At 36.2% G+C, this 18,835-nt stretch overlaps 1 protein-coding gene across 4 annotated transcripts in view; it reads right to left on the bottom strand.

Annotated features, from left to right (window-relative positions):
• Positions 1–16,015, bottom strand: part of EDEM3 (ER degradation enhancing alpha-mannosidase like protein 3) — a 97,033-nt gene extending 81,018 nt beyond the window's left edge. For 3 of the 4 annotated variants that reach the window (XM_082833487.1, XM_082833488.1, XM_082833489.1), the window contains exons 1-2: positions 15,687–16,015; positions 11,324–11,369 (exon numbers count right to left, since the gene is read on the bottom strand). In XM_082833487.1, the coding sequence (XP_082689613.1) occupies positions 11,324–11,369; positions 15,687–15,847 (207 nt within the window). In that variant the 5' untranslated portion in view covers positions 15,848–16,015. Of the gene's footprint in view, positions 1–10,678; positions 10,824–11,323; positions 11,370–15,686 lie in introns of those variants that run through there. The other variant, XM_082833490.1, reaches the window with a different exon arrangement.
• Positions 16,016–18,835: the final 2,820 nt, after the last annotated feature.

Raw genomic sequence — 18,835 nt, 5'->3', positions numbered from 1 at the left:
AATTTCCTTAAAATTCCATTGAGAGTTCAATTGGAAGAGCTTAAATTGGGGAGAATTGATATCTTTACCAATTAAATCTTCCAATCTAGGAATACTACATCAATGTATTAATTCAGATCTTCTTTTATGAATTCAGTTTCCTCATATAGGTCTCACATATTTCTTAATATTTCTTAATAGGTGCTCTTTTATTGAAATAGGTTAATGTACAAAATTATGTCAGTTTCAGATGTACAACAGTGATTCAACTAATAGGCACTTTATAGTCTGGCATACTATTGAATAGATTTTTTTAATGAATGATCATGACACAGTACTTCTAGTCTAGGTGATAATGAAGCACATGCAAGAATCCTCCCTCCTGTCTACTACACACAGTGAAATGTTGTATAAATTTTTAAAATTCTTTTTAATACATAGCTGAGCTTGAGAATGAGGAAAGAAATGTTCAAGTACTAAAACTGAACAGCTGAGTGTAGAAGGTGAAGCTGCACTGACCACAACATGGGCATTAGGAAGAAAAAGACAGGCCTTAGTGGGAAATATGTTAATGCCCAAAGGGTATGAGATTTGATGCTGTTGGCCCTGCATGCATGGCCATAAGCCAGTGAAGTAGGTTCTTTAAGTTGGGTAGTTGCTTCAATGAAACTGGACTAGAATATCTCCACCTACTGGTTGAGGGTCTTAACAGAAAAGCAGGGAAATAAGAAAAACCTGCTGAAGTTTGTATTTTCTTCACCAGGGGAGTGTCCCTAAAAGATTCTTCTAAAATTAATAAAATGTGACTATGAGAAACATTTAGAAGCTAGAATCACTGTATTTACATATTTCAACTTTAGACACTATTTACTGACTACTTGACAAGAATAATAGGATTAATATACTCATACCTTTCCCCAATTCAACTCAGGATTTTTATCAATTATATTATTATAGGCAGTTTTCACTTTGCATGTTTTCACTATACACTTAAAAATTGAGATCCACAATTTACTTAAATAAACTCTCAAAAACATAGTTCAAATCTCAGGTACCACTGTATTATTAAGTAATTGCACAGGATGCAAACTTTGATGCTTGTTCTTCAATCCACAGATCACTATGTAAATAATCAGTGATCAATCACACAACTCCTTTCAAAGTGGAATTAGTGACTGATCACTGTGTATCTATTGTTCAGTTCACAGACAGCAAGCATGAAGTTATGTGCCTCCTTTCACCTAGTGATAATCCTACATGACAGTTTGACAATTTATAAAAATAAATAATCAAAAGAGGAAATTAACCAACGAGGATGAAAGTTCACAAAGAAATGAAAAGTGATAACACTGTAAGTGAAATTCAAATTGAACATAAAAGGGGTTATAGAAGAAACAGCTGACCATGGAATGTTGATACTGCCGCCATTCAAACAGTATCTAGATATGCAGCCAGAGGAATTTAGTGAAGGCCAAATTATCCACGTAGATGAAAAAACTGGTTGTGACATAAAAGGATAAAGACATTGCAGAGGAAATATTGCCTGCAGAAAACTCCCCATTAAAGGAATTCCCAGAGGTATTTCATGACACAGAGGGCAAAGGATAAAATTTTTGAAGCTGATCCAAATATTGAAATTTTTATACCTTCTATACAAGGTATAGCAGCGATGTATGGTCCATATCTTGAGTTATACAATGAGAAGAAGGCAAGCAAGGCAAGCACTGTTCTAACTTAGTGAAGTTTTTGCAAAGAAATAACATTTTAAATTTCAAAGTCTCTAATATTTTGAATTATGGTATACTAAATAATAGTTTCAGCTATTTAAAAAATTTCTCTGTACATTTATATTCATCAGAAAGAAAAGTTTTAATGTTTGACAAAGATTTTAAAAGGTTTATAACATTTGTATTCTGGTCTTGAACTATAATTCCCACAGTTGCTAGTGTTAGAATTCTACTTAAATGGAGTCAACACACACCATTTTTCTTTGGCTTCTTTTCTCCATTCTTGAGTTTTTATTTTGATTCATCTCTTGGTTGCCTGAACTTTGTTCTCATGTAAGTTATTTTTGTTTAGTTATTTTAAAATAGTGTCATCAGTACTGTTATTTTTCTGGTACTTCTGGGTTAGGCTGGCTCTTGCCTTATACCTGAAGAACAATCTGAATGGTTATAAAATGCCTGCAACATATGTTCTTTGCTTCAGAAATTTGAAAATACTATTCCACAACCTTCTTGTTCATTAAGTATCACCTTGGCAAAGTTTCTAAGACTAGTCTGATCTTTTGTACCTTGAAGATGACTTGTTCCTCCTATACCTGTATGTCCACATGATTCTTAATTCTTAAAATTCAGCAAAAATATTCCTGATTCCCAATGTCCAACTCTATCCTACTGCCTCTCACTAAACTCGATTATCTAGATTCCAAACTCACAGCACATTAGCAGCAGAAAAACAGAACAGAGGTCAGGAACACTAAACACATGGTGAACACAAAGGGAAAGATCAAAAATAATTTTTTTAAATTAAAGGGCTTCCCTGGTGGTGCAGTGATTAAGAATCCGCCTGCCGATGCGGGGAACACGGGTTCGAGCCCTGGTCCAGGAAGATCCCACATGCCACGGAGCACCTAGGCCCATGTGCCACAACTGCTGAGCCTGCGCTCTAGAGCCCACGTGCCTAGAGCCCGTGCTCTGCAACAAGAGAAGCCACCACAATGAGAAGGCCGCACACCACAACGAGGAATAGCCCACACTCGCCGCGACTAGAGAAAACCTGTGTGCAGCAACAAAGACCCAATGCAGCCAAAAATAAATTAATTTAAAAATTTTTTTAATTAAAGTAGACTAAATACAAAAAGCACCGCAGACTGCAATCCTTCAGGTATTTTAAAAAGTTTTGTGCTCTACAATGATTTATTTCCTGAGGAAAGGATTCCAGGCAACAAATGTTTTGATATAATTAGAATCCACATGCAGCTACTAAATTCTGAATTCAATATTTCATAATATTAATACTATACATATATTTTTAGTATAAATTCCTAATTACTTTTACATGTGTCTTTTAGATGTCAAGTTCCTAACTACTTTTTCAGTTAATTCCAATAGAACCGTGATTTATCAGAATGCACAATGTTTTTATTGCTTTATAGTTTTGTTTTTGTTTTTACATCTTTATTGGAGTATAATTGCTTTACAATGGTGTTAGTTTCTGCTTTATAACAAAGTGAATCAGTTATACATATACATATGTTCCCATATCTCCTCCCTCTTGCGTCTCCCTCCCACCCTCCCTATCCCACCTGCTTTATAGTTTTATATCTAACACATATAAACAACACTTAGAAGTAACTAAAGATAAGTAATATTTTTTAAAACTTGCTGATATATTTTGCAAGGTACTTTGTAAGAGATCATTCAAATGTTAATCTGATTGTAAAGAGCTCTTGACTTTTTCAACTGCTGCTTATAAAGCTTAATACTACTATTTTTAGGGTTTTGCAAAACACTCACAAACATACACAAACACCTTTGTCTGAAATAAACTCAAACCCGAAGCTCATCCAGGTAAGAAAAATATTAATAGCAACTGCAAACCAGAATAATCAAATAAGGGAGTTCTGAACCAGGTGTAAAAATACTTTATGTCCCTGTTTCAACATTAACGATAGAAACAAAACCACAGCCTTTTCTTTGGGTTAACCACAAAGCTAACTACAGTTGGTTTGCATAAATTCAGAGAAATGCATACATGGCACATAAACAGCTGTATTACACTTCAAACATCCTGGCTATTTGAGGTTACAGTAATGCCTTCTCTTCACAATGTATTGCCAAGACAAAGGATAAGAAATTCATACTGCTATGACTCAGAGCCAGAAAAAAAAAAAACCTTTAAAAATTATCACTCAAAATAAAACTCAGGTGATAAAAGAGTCCTATATCAATTAAGTAGAACAGGTGCCTAGCTAAAAGTAAGAGCAAAAACATAAAGTAAAACAAAACATAGTAGACTCTCCACATCAGATTCTAAATTTACTGCCACTTTGATGTAACTCTGCTTCAAAACACTCAAATCAAAGTGGCATCCAAAACTGACTTTTTAGTAAAACCAATTCCAAAAACTAGGCAAAGGAAAGAGACTTCATTCTACTAATAAGACAAAAGTATTATTTATAATAGTGAGTTATTGAAGATATCAAATCTATTTAATTTCCCATAAAGTTACATACATTTCAAATGGTTTATTCCAGATCCTTATTGTTAAACACCTCCCTCCTTGAGGCAGGTAAGGTATTCCTTCCTAAAATAAAAACTAAATGATACTTAATAAAAGATAGATGTATCATATATTGATAGCATATGCTAATTACTGATTGAACTTGCATAATTTCTCAGTTCTCTTTTCACTCCAAGTCAAATTTTCCTTTTTCCTTTTGTTCACTATTTATACTCACTTCTTAAACCATTTTTCAGGTGTTAAGGATTCCATTTATCTAAACTATTAAATTATTAATACTTCTACATTGAACATATGATCCTTGGAGGTAACATATTTTCTGGAATGTTTCTCAGCGCTGAGGAGAAATAAGTAACAAAACTGCAGTTGTCTCATAAAATTTTAAATTAATCACAACAGAGTAGAGTGTTAGCATGCTTTAAAAGTTTCTAATCAAAATACGATGAGAACAAAAGTTTCCAAATTCTTCAATATATGTTAATCAATTTGGTTTTGATCAATGATAAAGTTAATTGAACTTATGAAATAATATTATATGAAATAAATAAATGATAATAAATAATGTTATAATGAAATAAAGTCCTGCTACCAACAGATTGTTTTAGGAAGATTGTTATCAATAATGCAGAAAAAGCATTTGGCATAATTCAATAAATACCCTGTGATGATGAAAATTCTCAGCAAACTAGAAATAGAAAGGAACTTAATATAGAGCATCTATGAAAAACCTACAGCCAATATCATACTTAACAGTGAAAGGCTAACGGCTTTCTCCATAAGATTAGGAATGAGACAAGGATCTCACCACTTCTTTTCAACATAATACTGTAAGTCCTAGCCACTGCTATAATAAGAAATAAAAGGCACATAGTTTGGAGGAAGGAAGAACGAAAAGTCTTTGTTTGCAGATGACATGATTGACCATGTGGGAAATCCTAAGGAATCTACCAAAAAAGCTACTAGAAATAAGTGAATTTAGCAAGGATCTAAGGTTATCAGAAAAAAGTTGTATTTCTGTATAACATGGACAATTGGAAATTAAAATTTGAAAAACTACCATTTACAATTGCATAAAAAATGTGAAATAATTATGAATAAATTTAACAAAAGATGTGCAAGACCTGTACACTGGAAAGTACAAACCATTGCTAACATTAAGAACTAAATAAATGGACAGAGACATCATGTTCATGGATTGAAAGACTTGATACTGTTAAGAAGTCAATCTCTCCAAATTGATCTATAGATTTCAACATAATCCCAATCAATAGCTCAATAGGCTTTTTTTTGTAGAAACTGACAACGTGATTCTAAAATTTACATGGAAATACAAAGAACCTAAAATATTCAAAACAATTTTGAAAAAGAACAAAGCTGAAAGACTTACATTGCCTGATTTCAGGACTTAATATCACGAAACTCAAGACAGGGTGATATCGATGTACAAATAGATATTTACCAGTGGGAAAAAAATACAGAGTCTACAAACAGATCCATGCATATACAGCTAATTGATTTTACAAAGGTGCCAAAGTAATTCAGTGGGGCAAGGAAATACTTTTTTCAACAAATAGTGCTGGAATAATTGGATATCCACATAGAAAAAAAATATATATAAAGAAACCTTTACCTCACATCATATATACAAACATTAACTCAAAATGGGTAACAGATCTCATTGAAAAAGCTAAAATTATAAAACAGCTAGAAGAAAACAAGAAAATCTTTGTGACCCTGGGCTAGGCAAATATTTTTTTAGGTAGGCTATAAAAGAGATGAATCATAAAAGAAAAAGGATAAATTGGACTTGGTCACAATTTAAAACATTTGCACTTCAAAAGACATTAAGAAATTAAAAGGCAAAGTACAGACGGGGAGAAAATACCTGCAAAACACATATGTGATAAAGGACTGATATCCAGAAAGTATATATCTCTTATGACTCAGTTATAACAGGACAAATGACCTGATTTTAAAATGGCAAGAGATCTGAACAGATGTTTCACCAAAAAAAGATTTACTAAGCACATGGAAAGATTTTCAACATCATTAGTCATCAGAAAAAAATCAAATTAAAATCACAACAAAATACCACTACACACCCACTAGAATGGCTAAAATTAAAAAGACTGAAAATACATAGTGTTGGAGAAGGTGTGGAGCAACTAAAATTCTTATAATTGCTTGTGTGGAATGCAAAATGTTACAGTCACTTTAGAAAAGTTTGGCAGTTTCTTATAAAAAGTTAAACTTAACCTTCCCATATGACCTAGCAATCCCATTCCTAAGTATGAAAATGTATGTCCACATAAAAATTTGCATTCACAGGTTCACAGCAGTCTTTTAGTAATAGCCAAAGACCAGAAACAAGCTAAATATTTATCAACTGGTGAATGAATAAATAAACTGTGTTCTATCAAATCAACGAATACTACTGAGCAATAAATAGGAACTACAATATCTCCAACAACATGGACAAATCTCAAAAACAGCACGCTACAGGAAAGAATGTGAACCAAAACACTACATACATATTTTAAGATGCCACTGATATGAAATCCTAGAAAAGGGAAAACTAGTGACAAAGAGCCAATCACAATGGTTGCTAGAGGTCAGAGGTGGAGAAAAGGAACTGACTGCATAGGAGCATGAGGAAGCTTTTTGGGGTGATGGAAATGTTCTAGATCATAAATGTGGTGGTGGTTAAACAACTATATACAACTGTCTGACTCAGAACCATGCATTTGAAATTGGAAATCTTTTTCTCTATAAATTCTACCTAAATAAATAGAAAGACCTGGTTCTATTAAAATCCTACATGGAGTATCAGAGTGTGATTTAAAAAAACAAAAACTATGAGAGGATACTAGAGAATTTCTTAAGTCATTTTGGCAGATTATTAGGATGTTCTATAAGTAGAGGCCAAGGAACAATGGTTAATAAAAGGTAGTCCTACAATCGTCTATGCAAAAAAATGTACATACATTTATATCTTCCCTCCTCCCAACTATTAATATCACTTCTAAACTACTTTATTTACAGAAGTACTCTTTTTGATGAAGAAACTATCAAAAAGAAACATTAGGTACACAGTTTCAAAAAGGAAATATGAAAGAGTTCTAGAGATGGATGGTGATATTTACACAACAATGTGAATGTAATTAATGCCATAGGACTGTACACTTAAAAACGGTTAAAATGGTAAATTTTATGTTATGTATATTTTACCACAATAAAAAATGTTTTTAAAAAATTAGAAAAAAAATAATTCTAAGAAAACTTACATAAATCTAGAAATCCACAAGAAAGTTACATTTTAAAACAGTTCCTTTTATTTAAATGATAAAGACTGATCTCTTTCTCTGAACTGTGCACTCACAAAATCAAGCTTAAAAGTGGTTATTGGTATGATGCTATTAGTTAAAGGAAACTGTGCTTACCAATGATTTTAGAGTTTATTTATAATGTTTAGGGCTCTACCAAAGTAGTTTCTGCTTATAACAGTGAATAACTGAGTTATCTACAGTAGACAGGAAAAACATTACAAGACAAAGATCAGATCAGAGAGCTCAGATAAAAAATGGTTATTTGGTGGCCTAAATACATGTATTTTGTCATCTAAATTAATCTGCAAACAGACCTCAGTACAAATACTAAAAACATGCTAATAGAAGCCCTAAAGTAGCTGTGGTCTAAGGTAAATAAGGTCACTCAAGAACTGCCAAAACAAACATTTAATTTCATGCTATTTGGGGAAAAGAGAAAGCCATCTGTGCAATTCATTGTGGATAAACTGCAGTCTAATTGGGGCTAGAGATCTGTCAAGTACAGTTGTTACGATTGTCGGTACTTATGCTATTAATTGATAAAATCAGGAAATTCCTGGATGTAACACCAAGAGATGGTAGAGATGCAGTAATCTACCTAAGGCTGGCAGGGCATTGTTATTGAAAAACAGCATTAATAGAACCTGGGGAGTCATTAAAAAAAAAAAAGCTCGAAGGCTGCATGCCTAGAACAAGGAAAGAATGAGTGTGTTTGAAGAAAGTTCTATGCACAATCTGGGGAATGAGTTCTGAGTTAAAGCCTCGACAAATTTTAGGAGGGCAATTTCAATCTCAGGTAGAGAATGAATTACTAGTAGCAGTGATGGTAGCAGCAGCAGTTGGTAGCAGTAAACTCTTACACAGTGCTTCCTATTTGCTGGACACAAGTTCTAAGCACTTTAATTGCATTAACTTGTTTAATCCTTACAACAACATTGTGAGGCAGGTGAACCATTTTAGAGAGATGAAGAAATAGGTTCAGGGAGATTTGGTAACTTTCCCATTGTAACCCAGCTGGTAGGTGGCAGAGCCACCTCAGGGTGTCCTGCTTCATTTCCAGAGTTCTTGCTCTTAATCTTTGGAAAATAACAGTGTTTTCCCGGGAACCAAGAAAGTTAAAAGGAATTGCTGTAATTGTATACTAGACTGGAGAGAAATATTTTTAAAAACTAGTAAGAAATGAAGTTTTCAACATTTATTAAATGCCTACCATGTGCCAGGCATTTTACATTTTAGCATACTAGGCAACTGACTACACCAAAGTAAACAGTTATAGATCCCCAAATTTACCGTTAACTTGTATTTTTAATAAAATTTACTAAATGATTTCTTTGATTTTAAAAGGCAAAGATATATCACAATAATCAAATGCAAAAAAAAATCTGATTACACCTTCACAAGAATTCAATTCAGTTCTTTCAAAACCAAAAAACCAAAACATAAGACATTTATGTACCAGGCATGATGCTAGCTAGGCACAGGCACAGAAGATGAATTTATTAAAAATTAAAGAAAATGGTCTCTTGTTCTCAAAAATCCTAGAATCTACAATAATCCTTTGTACTTATCCCCATTTTACATAGGAAGACACTGCTCAGGGGGATTAAATGATCTGTTTAGGGTCCAAGCTAAATAGCTGAGATAGGATTTGAACTCAAACCCGTCTCACTATAAAACCTCTATACACTTTTACTCTACAGCAAGCTAACAGTGTTTCTGAGTATAGGAACTAGAAAAAATTTTCAGCTGACTTCATATAACAAGTACAGGGCACCTGGTCTCTGTTTAATATTTTAGAACTGTTTCATGTTAGTTGAGAACTTGAAAAGGGGAAGTGTGAATTCTAGACTAAATCTTGGGTTACAAACCTCACATAAATTGAGCATAGCACAAGTACATTGCAAGAGTCACTCATGTTGTAAGACAGTTGAATATTTTAAAATACATATTGCAGTAGACTGCAGATGGGTGTGACTCCACTGGAAAAATGGAGAGGGGTGTTAATTCCAGGAGTTTCCAGTCTTTGGAATTGAAATCCCTCTCTTTTAGATCTTGTAGGCAGGTAGGTATAATAGAAAGTTACCCAGTTAGGGTCCAATAAATAGGAATTGGACCAGGAAGTCCTCTGAGGGCTGCCCTTGGTAGCTGCTCTGTCAGAAACCCATTTCTATAGTAGGAAAAAATGTACTGATATAACTTTCAGCTGTTTACCTAATAAGGAACAAGATGTTAAAGATACCGTGCTTTACAAAGAGAGGACCCTATTCAGAGTGAGATGTATTGAATTAATCCAGCTGTACACCACTGCATTCAACTGTGGAACGAAAAGTACGCATTTATGACATGGCTTAGGTTTGAGGGTGTATCCTGGACCCACTTGGCCGCCTTAAAACTACTAGCTTAGGTTTGTTAAATTATGCTTTGCCCGAACTGAATTAACCAGGGATAAATGATTTTGAAAGAAATGTTAAGGGAATGGCTGAGTCTTGAGAAATGAATTCAAAACTGTGTTTTCAACATGGTTAAAAATACCTGAAACTTCATCTCCATCATGTCCTAAAAACATTTAAGAACTCAGTATGTACTCTTAAAAACTGTACAGTATAAAAGGGAATAAGAATTATCAAATATAAGACATGTTTAAAAAATACAAAAATGCATAAAAGCATATGTACTTACATGTTCATAAAGATAATGTCAATATATAAAGATTTTTGGGTAACAGAAAAATAGACTCAGAATCAGTTGAAAAATTCTTAAAGCAGAATCAATTAAAGTTAGTTCTCTGCCAAACTTTTCCCAACTACATTTTATAGGCCTTAATCATAAAAGAAGATCTGCTGACATAACAAGGCATAAGAAGTAATTCTCAGAATAATTTGATTAAACTCTTCAAAATTACACAGATTTACATGTAAAATTATGTCTTGAACTCTAAAATTTGCTGGCTAGTTATCTTTTAAAAATTATTAGCACTATGTTTTTGCAGTTTAAGATCATTTTATTGAGTGGCAAGAGGTGGCCAGGGCGGGGGAGCAGCTACAGATGTCCTTCCCCACCTCCTACCCCTGTACTATAGGGGGATTAAATTTTTAATTGTGGTTCAAAACATGTAACAGAAAATTTACCATCTTTAAGTGTAAGTTTAGCAGCATTAAGTATATTCACCATGGCGCAACAGGTCTCCAGAACTTTTTCATCTTGTAAAACTGAACTTGCTACTTCATCTCAAGTGAGCACTAAGACATTTTAAAACAATATGGATCAGCATATCTAGAAAGCAAAATATATTCAAATCAAGGCATACTATGAGGATATAATTTGGACAGAAACTAGGTGACAGTTTGACTCTCTTAAGCAATTGTTTTTTTCAGAGTGAATAAAGTAATTTTGTAAATAGTTTTTTTTTTAATTAAGAGAATCATTTTCCTTAAGGCCAGAGATAACATCTTATTCATGTTTACATCCACCTTAACTATATATTTAATAAACACTGTTGACAGCATCAAAGGAAACTATTTAAATACAAAGTTTCATAATCTAATTCAATTTATTCTTACCTATTCAATAAATTGGTTCTCTAAGAACCAATATCAGGAATACTCTGTTAGCCTATGTTTGTACTATTTTTTAAAAACTTCCTTTAAAAAATTAATAACAATTTTTTAAAGGAAATAAAACTTATTAATTCAGGTTTTAAAATTCCCAGTTGACTGTGCTCACATAATAATCAGCTCTCATAAATGGTATATAAAGATAAGCTTTCTACTTACCATGTAGTTACCATAAGCATGATCAAACATTTCCAGTACTTGATTCCTAATTTTAAAAGAGCAGAAATGGGAAAAAGTTAAGTATATTCTATTTATTGTCTTTCAAAAAGTTAATGCTCCTTCATAAACTTATACCAATAAGAAACAAAAGAAAATTTAGTTAGGAAGGAACATAAAAAGGGTCAGGAAATACACCTATGTTAGTAGACAAGCTTTCATGAATCACGCAGAGATGAGCCAAACTTTTCCTATTCTAGCAATTTATGTAAAAGTCATTTTATAATATTTCCTAAGAAAACTGCTGAATGATACATGCCATGCAGAGAGAAGAAAATATGATGATGAAAAACAATTACCTCTTAACAAAATTATTTAACATAAATGTCTTGAAAGGGGAAAATATTGAAGAGACCCAAAAGAAATAACTGTTACCATTTATTGCTTATACTATACATTCTACCAAAAGAAAGGGGTTGGTGTGTGTATTGCTATGAAATAACGATACTCTATGAAGCCTCTGCCTTTCCCCTTAAATGAATAAGATCACTAATGCCTAGTTTAACACATTTCTGTTAATGTTTGTCGTATTTCCAAAAGATACATTTTATGATGTACCTTTGGCTCCTTTAAAAAACTCTGTCAAAAGTCAAATAAACAATATTCACCCCGATACGAGAAAACTAATCCTCGAAAAGAGATCTGTGTATTTTGGCTAACTCTGTTTCTCAAAATCCCCAAAATGACTGTGTAAAATGGAAATTTCTGATCCCCACACCAGATTTACTAAGTCAAAACCTGCAAGATTGGGACCAAGGAATCAGTCTTTCAATTAAACACTCTCAAATTGGGGGAGTGAGGGTTATAGGAAAAACTGCAAAAAATGTTATGGCTAGGCAAGGCCAAGTCTCTCAATAATTAGCAGAAGAAAAATATTTTAATAATCTTTTATTAATTCTTACTATTATTCCCCCAAAGTTCCAATCACTAATGGCAAGAATTGAAGAGAATATTAAAGAAAATGGCTGGATATATTTTTACTTTACCTCCGGTTATATTGCAATTATCATTTTAAAAATTGTAATCATGGATGATGAAATACTGGTAATAATATAGCTAGCAGACAGAAAAGGACTTATTTCCAGATCCTGGCTATAATAACCAGCAGAATCAAGTACACTCAAACTTGTGAACTGAACAAGCTAAGTCCTGACAACTTTTTACAAATAATAATCATTTAAAAACACCTAATCATTAACAAGGTGATAAGTCACTTTGCCAAAACACTAATTCTTTATATGTTTATATGTATGATAGAATATGGATCAAGTTATCTCAGAAAATTACAGAGTATCTCAAAAAATCCTTCTAGACTTTTTTTTTATTATATTGCAGGTGATAAAGAGCTCTCAAATTAGCTAATAAACAAACAAATAAAAGGAGCTAAATTTTCCCTTCAAGCACTGATATCAATAAATGGAATATGGAAATTCTTTTTTCCTTCCCCTGAAATAGAATACAAAATTATTGTCAAGAAGTAAATTTCTGTAACTGGTAATAGTAGTGCCTAGACACGTGTATTACAGGTAACATAAGCTTTAACTTGTTAACCCAACTTTGCAAGCATTCAAGCTTCAAGACTATGAATAAATCACGACTGCAAACAAGGACACACTATTTTCCAATCCTTACATTTATGTAGCACATGATCATCAAATTTCACAACAAATACTTCAAAGTGGAGGTATTTAATATCCAGTTGAGCTCTCTCTCTTTCCTAATTACACATATAAGTCCTAACACTCATTTAAATACAGAATGGTAGAATAATTACTATATTATACAGAGATTTTTTTTCTATAAGGTTTTATATCTATTCAACAACTGGATAAAAATGTATTGGAAATTAGATCTATAAATCATCTTTTTCTATAGTTACATTGCTTGCCAACATGCTACAGAAATTGAACTGTTTTATACTTCATTTTTTTAAGTAAAAACATTAACAACTTTTGTAACATTTAAAACACAAAAACAAAAAATGAATTCCAGGAAGTATAAGACTACATATAACCAGGTAAATAATTCCATAAACTATAAACTGCAAGCAACCGAGCAATTGCTATTACTATTCATGATAATTTCAGTCTTTATCATCAGTTTAGTTTGGGCAGGGGGTAGGGAAAGGGATAGGCATTTTCTGTTTTTTATCACAAATCATTATTTGGATTTTCAAAAAAAATTGTACAGGTAAACCTAATAAATCATAGTTCCGTTTCCTGAAAATTCCTGGATGAGAAAGCAGTCAAGCAATGTTTATTTGTGGTTTGTAGCTATAGACTCTTATTCTACTCTTACCCTAGAGTAAGGCAATCTAAATTAACAAGCCTAAATAATTGTAACTTCACTTTCATAAATGATCTCAAAATTTGAGCTGAAATCTCAAGCCAATTTGGTTGGAGCTCTACAGTTAAAAATTTATTTTGGTCAAAAATGAGTTATCCAATGACTTTTCTTCAAACAAACATTTTTAACAAAAAAAGGAGGAAGGGGAGTCGTGATCAAATAAAAATACTTGCTGTCCTTAACAGACTTGAAGCTTCTCTCTCCAAGTCTTATGGAAGTGTAGCAGAGTGGAGTGAGCACAGGCTCTGAAGTCATACAGACCCGGGTTTGAATACTGGCTCCACCATTTACTTAGCTCTGTAACGTTGAACAAGTCAACCTTGAGTCTCAATTTCCTCATCTGCAAAATGGGGATCGCATCCACCTCATTAAGAAGTAGAGAGGATTACAGAGATAGTATATGTAAAGTGCCTGGCACAGAGTAGGGTATTCAGTAAAGCAGTTATCAGTGATACATTAAATTCACAAAGAGAAAATTTAAGACACTTATTAGAGTTTACTGGTAATTTTGTTTTGATAACTGACACTTTAAATTTTCCAACTAGTGTCTTTTACTGCTGTTTTATTTAAAAACTAATACAAGACTCTTGCAACAATTTAAACAATATGGAAGTCTGTATATGTCGATAAAATAAAACCTGATGGTTTGACCTCACCTCCATTGTAACTCTGGGAGGTAGTCATCTTTCCATGTTTTTCTCAGCTTAAGCAATTTCTTCTCCGTTTTTTTGTGTTTTTTTTTAAACATGGGATACTACAGATAGTATTCTACAGCTTACATCTTTTTGGCCTTGGGAGTATATTCTGGGTAGCCTTCCGATGACCTAACTCCTCCTTAATATCTGAATATTATTCCATAATATGGATGCTCCAAGGAACAGCTCTGTTCTTTCAAAATGCACATCCCTGTACACCTATCTCCACTTTAACAGTGCTTTTATTTCTGTAGGATAGATTCCCTGAGATGGGATTAATGAATCAAAGAATACATACAATTTAAATTTTAGGAGACTGTCAATAAATTACAGCAATTTACACTCCCACCAAGTTTCTTCTCACACCTCAACTATCCAGTCAGTACTCCATCCATGTATTGTGTTTTGTATTTACCAGCCTGATGGCAAAAAACCCAGCTATTTCATTGTTTTAGTCTGCATCTCTCACATTTATGAGGTTGAGTAACTTCATGTTTATTGACCATTTGCATTTCCTCTTGTGTGAATTAACTCTTTACGCCCTTTGCCCATTTTCTACTGGTTCTTGGCTTTTTCCTTATTCATTTGTGGGACCTGGTGTGTATTAGGAACACTTACTCTAAATTAAATGCTGTACATATAACGGATGATTTCATGACTTTCAAGACTGATAAAACTACTTTGAGTAAAGTGAATAGGTATATTTAATTGAGGCTTTTCAATACTACCATCAAATATTGTTCTACTATGAAAATGCAGTGCAAAAAACCACTGCAAGGAAATGGTAAAATGTGTAAAGTTCAAGTTCCAATGAACGCCCCCTATTCCGTAACAGGTGTAAACATGATTTCCTTAACTGCTGTGAGATCAGCAACATTTCCCACCTGGGAGCTCACTTGTGCAAGAAATCTAACCACGTCTCTGATGAAAGGCAACCTCGGAACTCTCGCGCGCAGGGAAACGGTGTGTAGCCCCCTTCACGGGCCAGTGACATGGCAGCCGCGTTGACACACCGCGGCTGGCCTTAAGGAGCCTGCACGTGTCACAGACGGCCCGGGCGACACCCCGACAGTCCCGCGAGGTAGCATCGCGGGCGGCGACCCCCACTTTCCCGGACCCTGTCCACCCCGCCAGGGTTCTCTCGAGGCAACAGCCGTCCCAATCGCGACAGGAGAGGCCACTGGGCGCCCGGGTCGCAATGACAGGCACCTGGCCCGTGGTCAGCCTCACGAGGAAACCCACCCCAGGCTTCCAAGCACCCTTACCCAAGCTTCTGTTTCTCCTCCCTACTCATGGGCGAGGCCCCCGCCGTCCACACGGACGTGGCCGCCACCAGGCAGAGCGCGGCCGTCGCCGCCACCAGGCTCCATGGCGCTCGCTGGGGGACCGAGTACCCAAAACCCCGGCCGCCGCCGGCTTCGCTCATGGCCCCGCGGTTCCGCGCACGCGCACGCGCAGCTGCTACGCCCGGCCGGTGGGACACATTGCCGGACGCCGGTGGCAAAGGAGCTGCGAGCCGTGTCGAGGCCGGGATGCGGAGGAACGCGAGCGGCCGCCGTCGCCGAGCTGCTTCCCGAAGCCACTGAGCCGGTCCCCAGCGCCAGCGCTGCCACCGCCCTCCGCTCTCAGCAGCCCAGAGCGCCTCCCCCAGCTTTCCGGTGTCGTAGTCTAGGAAACCACCTCCCCAAACGCTACTTCCGGGTAGGGCCCAAGACGCTGAGCCTCAAGGCCAATGGGGGCCGGATCGGAGAGGGGCTGGCCCGGGGGACAGGAGAGAGCATTGGCTGGGAGAACTGAGACGTGGACAAAAGGCGGGACCGGGGAGGGACCTTTCGCCTCGGCCATCCTCCGACCCGTGAACTTGAGGCCTGAAAACTACCGCTCCCAGCGTGCACTGCTTCCTCCGCGGCTCTCTCGCAATCCGACTCCACCGGGCTAAATTTCCACTCTGGGTGGGCGCGCTGCACCCTGTGACGTGTGGTCTCCCGAGGGGCTCGGGCGGTTCCTGCGATCCTTCCTCCCCCGGCTCCCTGCAGCCAGCCGCCCTACTCCGTGGGCTGCCGAGTCCCGGAGAGCCCGTCAGCTCTTTATCCCTCTTGCTACGTGTGCGTTTCGCTGAGGGCTGGCAGGATGAGGCTCAGACGGCCTCAGATCAGTGCTGCACGCCTTAGGGAAAAGTAGTCCTATTGGAGTAGTCTTCTACCTTCAGGGAGATTTCAATACTGTAACAGCAAAAATGAATTGAGCCTTTGACGGCAATGTGCTGAGAGTTTTACTTGCATTCTCTCATGCACTCTTCTCAACTCTAATAGGTGAGTACCACCGCCCCCATTTTGCAAACGAGGAAACCGAGGCCAGAGAAGTTAGGTAATGAGCCTCGTCACACTGCTGGGTTAGATTCCAGCCAGCCTCTGTGACTTGGAAGCCCTTGCATGTAACCATAAGAGTGAAGGAGGGCACGGGGGGGGGCCTCGTACTTGATTAATAATAGTCATCTAGAAAGCTCAATGTAAGGAAGCTAGTGTGAGCTGCAAAGAAAGTTTAATGAAAATTGGTACTTGCAATTAATTTTGATGGCCGAGGGAAAATGAGGAGTAAAATCCTCTTGAAAAACCACACTGTTTTTCTTGTGTAATAATTCAGTAGGTAGGTGCGGAGTTTAGGAGCTTGGTCGTGACCTCTGTGACCACAGGAAATCACTTACTCTTACCCTCAGCAGCTCAGCTGTTCTTCCTTGATTTCTATCATCTTACATCCTCTGCTTCCCTCTCAGACCGACCATTCAGGTGACACCAATGACTCCTCTACCTTTATTACCCCTCTCTGTCTTAAAATTTTAAGGTTTTCTTTTCGTTGGTTTCTCTTTGTACCATCATATCCCTGTGGTTGATTTCTAACTCAGTGTCTGTCCTGATCTCCAGACCCACATTTCCACCTCCCCACTAGAAATTCCCTCTGTCTGGCCCAAGGGTAAGCTCAAATATAATAATGTTAACTGACTCAATATGTCAGAATCATCTTTAACTCATCCTCCTCCTTCACAGTCTATGCCCAATCACTTGACAATTACATAGATTCTACTTCTGCTATCACTACCTTTCTTTCTACTTCTGCTTCTTTTCAGTTCAAGCCTCCATTACCTCTTTCCTGAACCATCACAATAGCCTCCTAAATTATCTCCTTGCCACCCTAACTTTTCTCTACATTCCTACCAGAGTTGGCATTCAAGGACATCTACAAATCCTCTGAACATGTTATCTCCCTTCTACCCCTGCCCTGCACTCAAGTCCTATGAGAAAACTAACAGATTCTCATACTATATCCTTTCTATGCCTTTGCTGTTACCATCCCCTCTGCTGTCCCACCATCTTTGTCTGTAGAATACTCACTACCCATTAAGTCTCTGCTCAGATTCCACCTCCACAAAATCCTTCGAAAACCTTCCAGCCATTAGACATCATCCTCCCATTGTATTCTGTGTCCTTATTATTGTGTTTTTCACAGTCAGCCATGTCCACTACATTGTGACTGCATGGAGGGTATTGACCTTACCTTATTTATATGTATGTTCCAAAACTCAGCACTGTGCCTCTCATATTACACATGCTCAATAAATGTTGGGTATACTTACCTGTTTCCTTATCCCTTCAGTTTCCGTATCTATAAAGTGGGAATAATAGTTCTTATCTACTTACATGGAGGCTGTGAAAACACATGAGGTCACTTCTGTACAATATTTCATTTTATCCTTTGTACAGACCTGCAACCCTATGTTGGTTCCATCCTGGATCCTCTTTGGCAGTTTTAATGATGAAGTTAGCTAAGTAAATAATACCTGTGAATTGTTCTTGGCTCTGGCACAGAGAACATGGCAAGCTAAAGGTCAACACGAATCATTCAGAATTTGAAAACTAGGAATAAAGAAAATAGAAAAACAGTCAGCGACCTTCAATTATATTGAAATGTGGTCAATTTTCTTTGCCTTCCTGATGTTCCAATCCTTTATAAGAAGTCAATATTGACTAGTAACTGTCACTGAGAAACAAATGTTCTCAAAAAGAAAAAGTACTGGCTTTTCATGTGTAGCATTTTCTGGGATTTTTTTTTCCCTTGGCTTATTTGTTTTTAAGCTAACACTGCACTTTAAAGGTGTATAATGATAACACAGAACATATTCTTTGTTGACTTGCTAAATAATAAGCATCTTTTTCTCTCTTACTGAAATTCAATTTCTAGCCAATGGTTGAGTCCATTTTTCACTAATCTCTGCAAAACCACAAGGATAAAAGCTGTGGCCTAAAAAGCATTGCAAGTTAACGTATCTAAAGTGGAGCCTGTGGAAGTGAAATACAAATATATTCACAAAGTGCATTTCAAAAAAGAACCCATTTAAACCCCTTACTGGAAATAATAG

The sequence above is a fragment of the Leucopleurus acutus genome, assembly GCF_964270905.1.
Source record: "Leucopleurus acutus genome assembly, chromosome: 2".
Classification (NCBI taxonomy): domain Eukaryota; kingdom Metazoa; phylum Chordata; class Mammalia; order Artiodactyla; family Delphinidae; genus Leucopleurus; species Leucopleurus acutus.
Note: the sequence above shows the minus strand (reverse complement) of the source record. Positions and strands in the feature narration are given on the sequence as shown.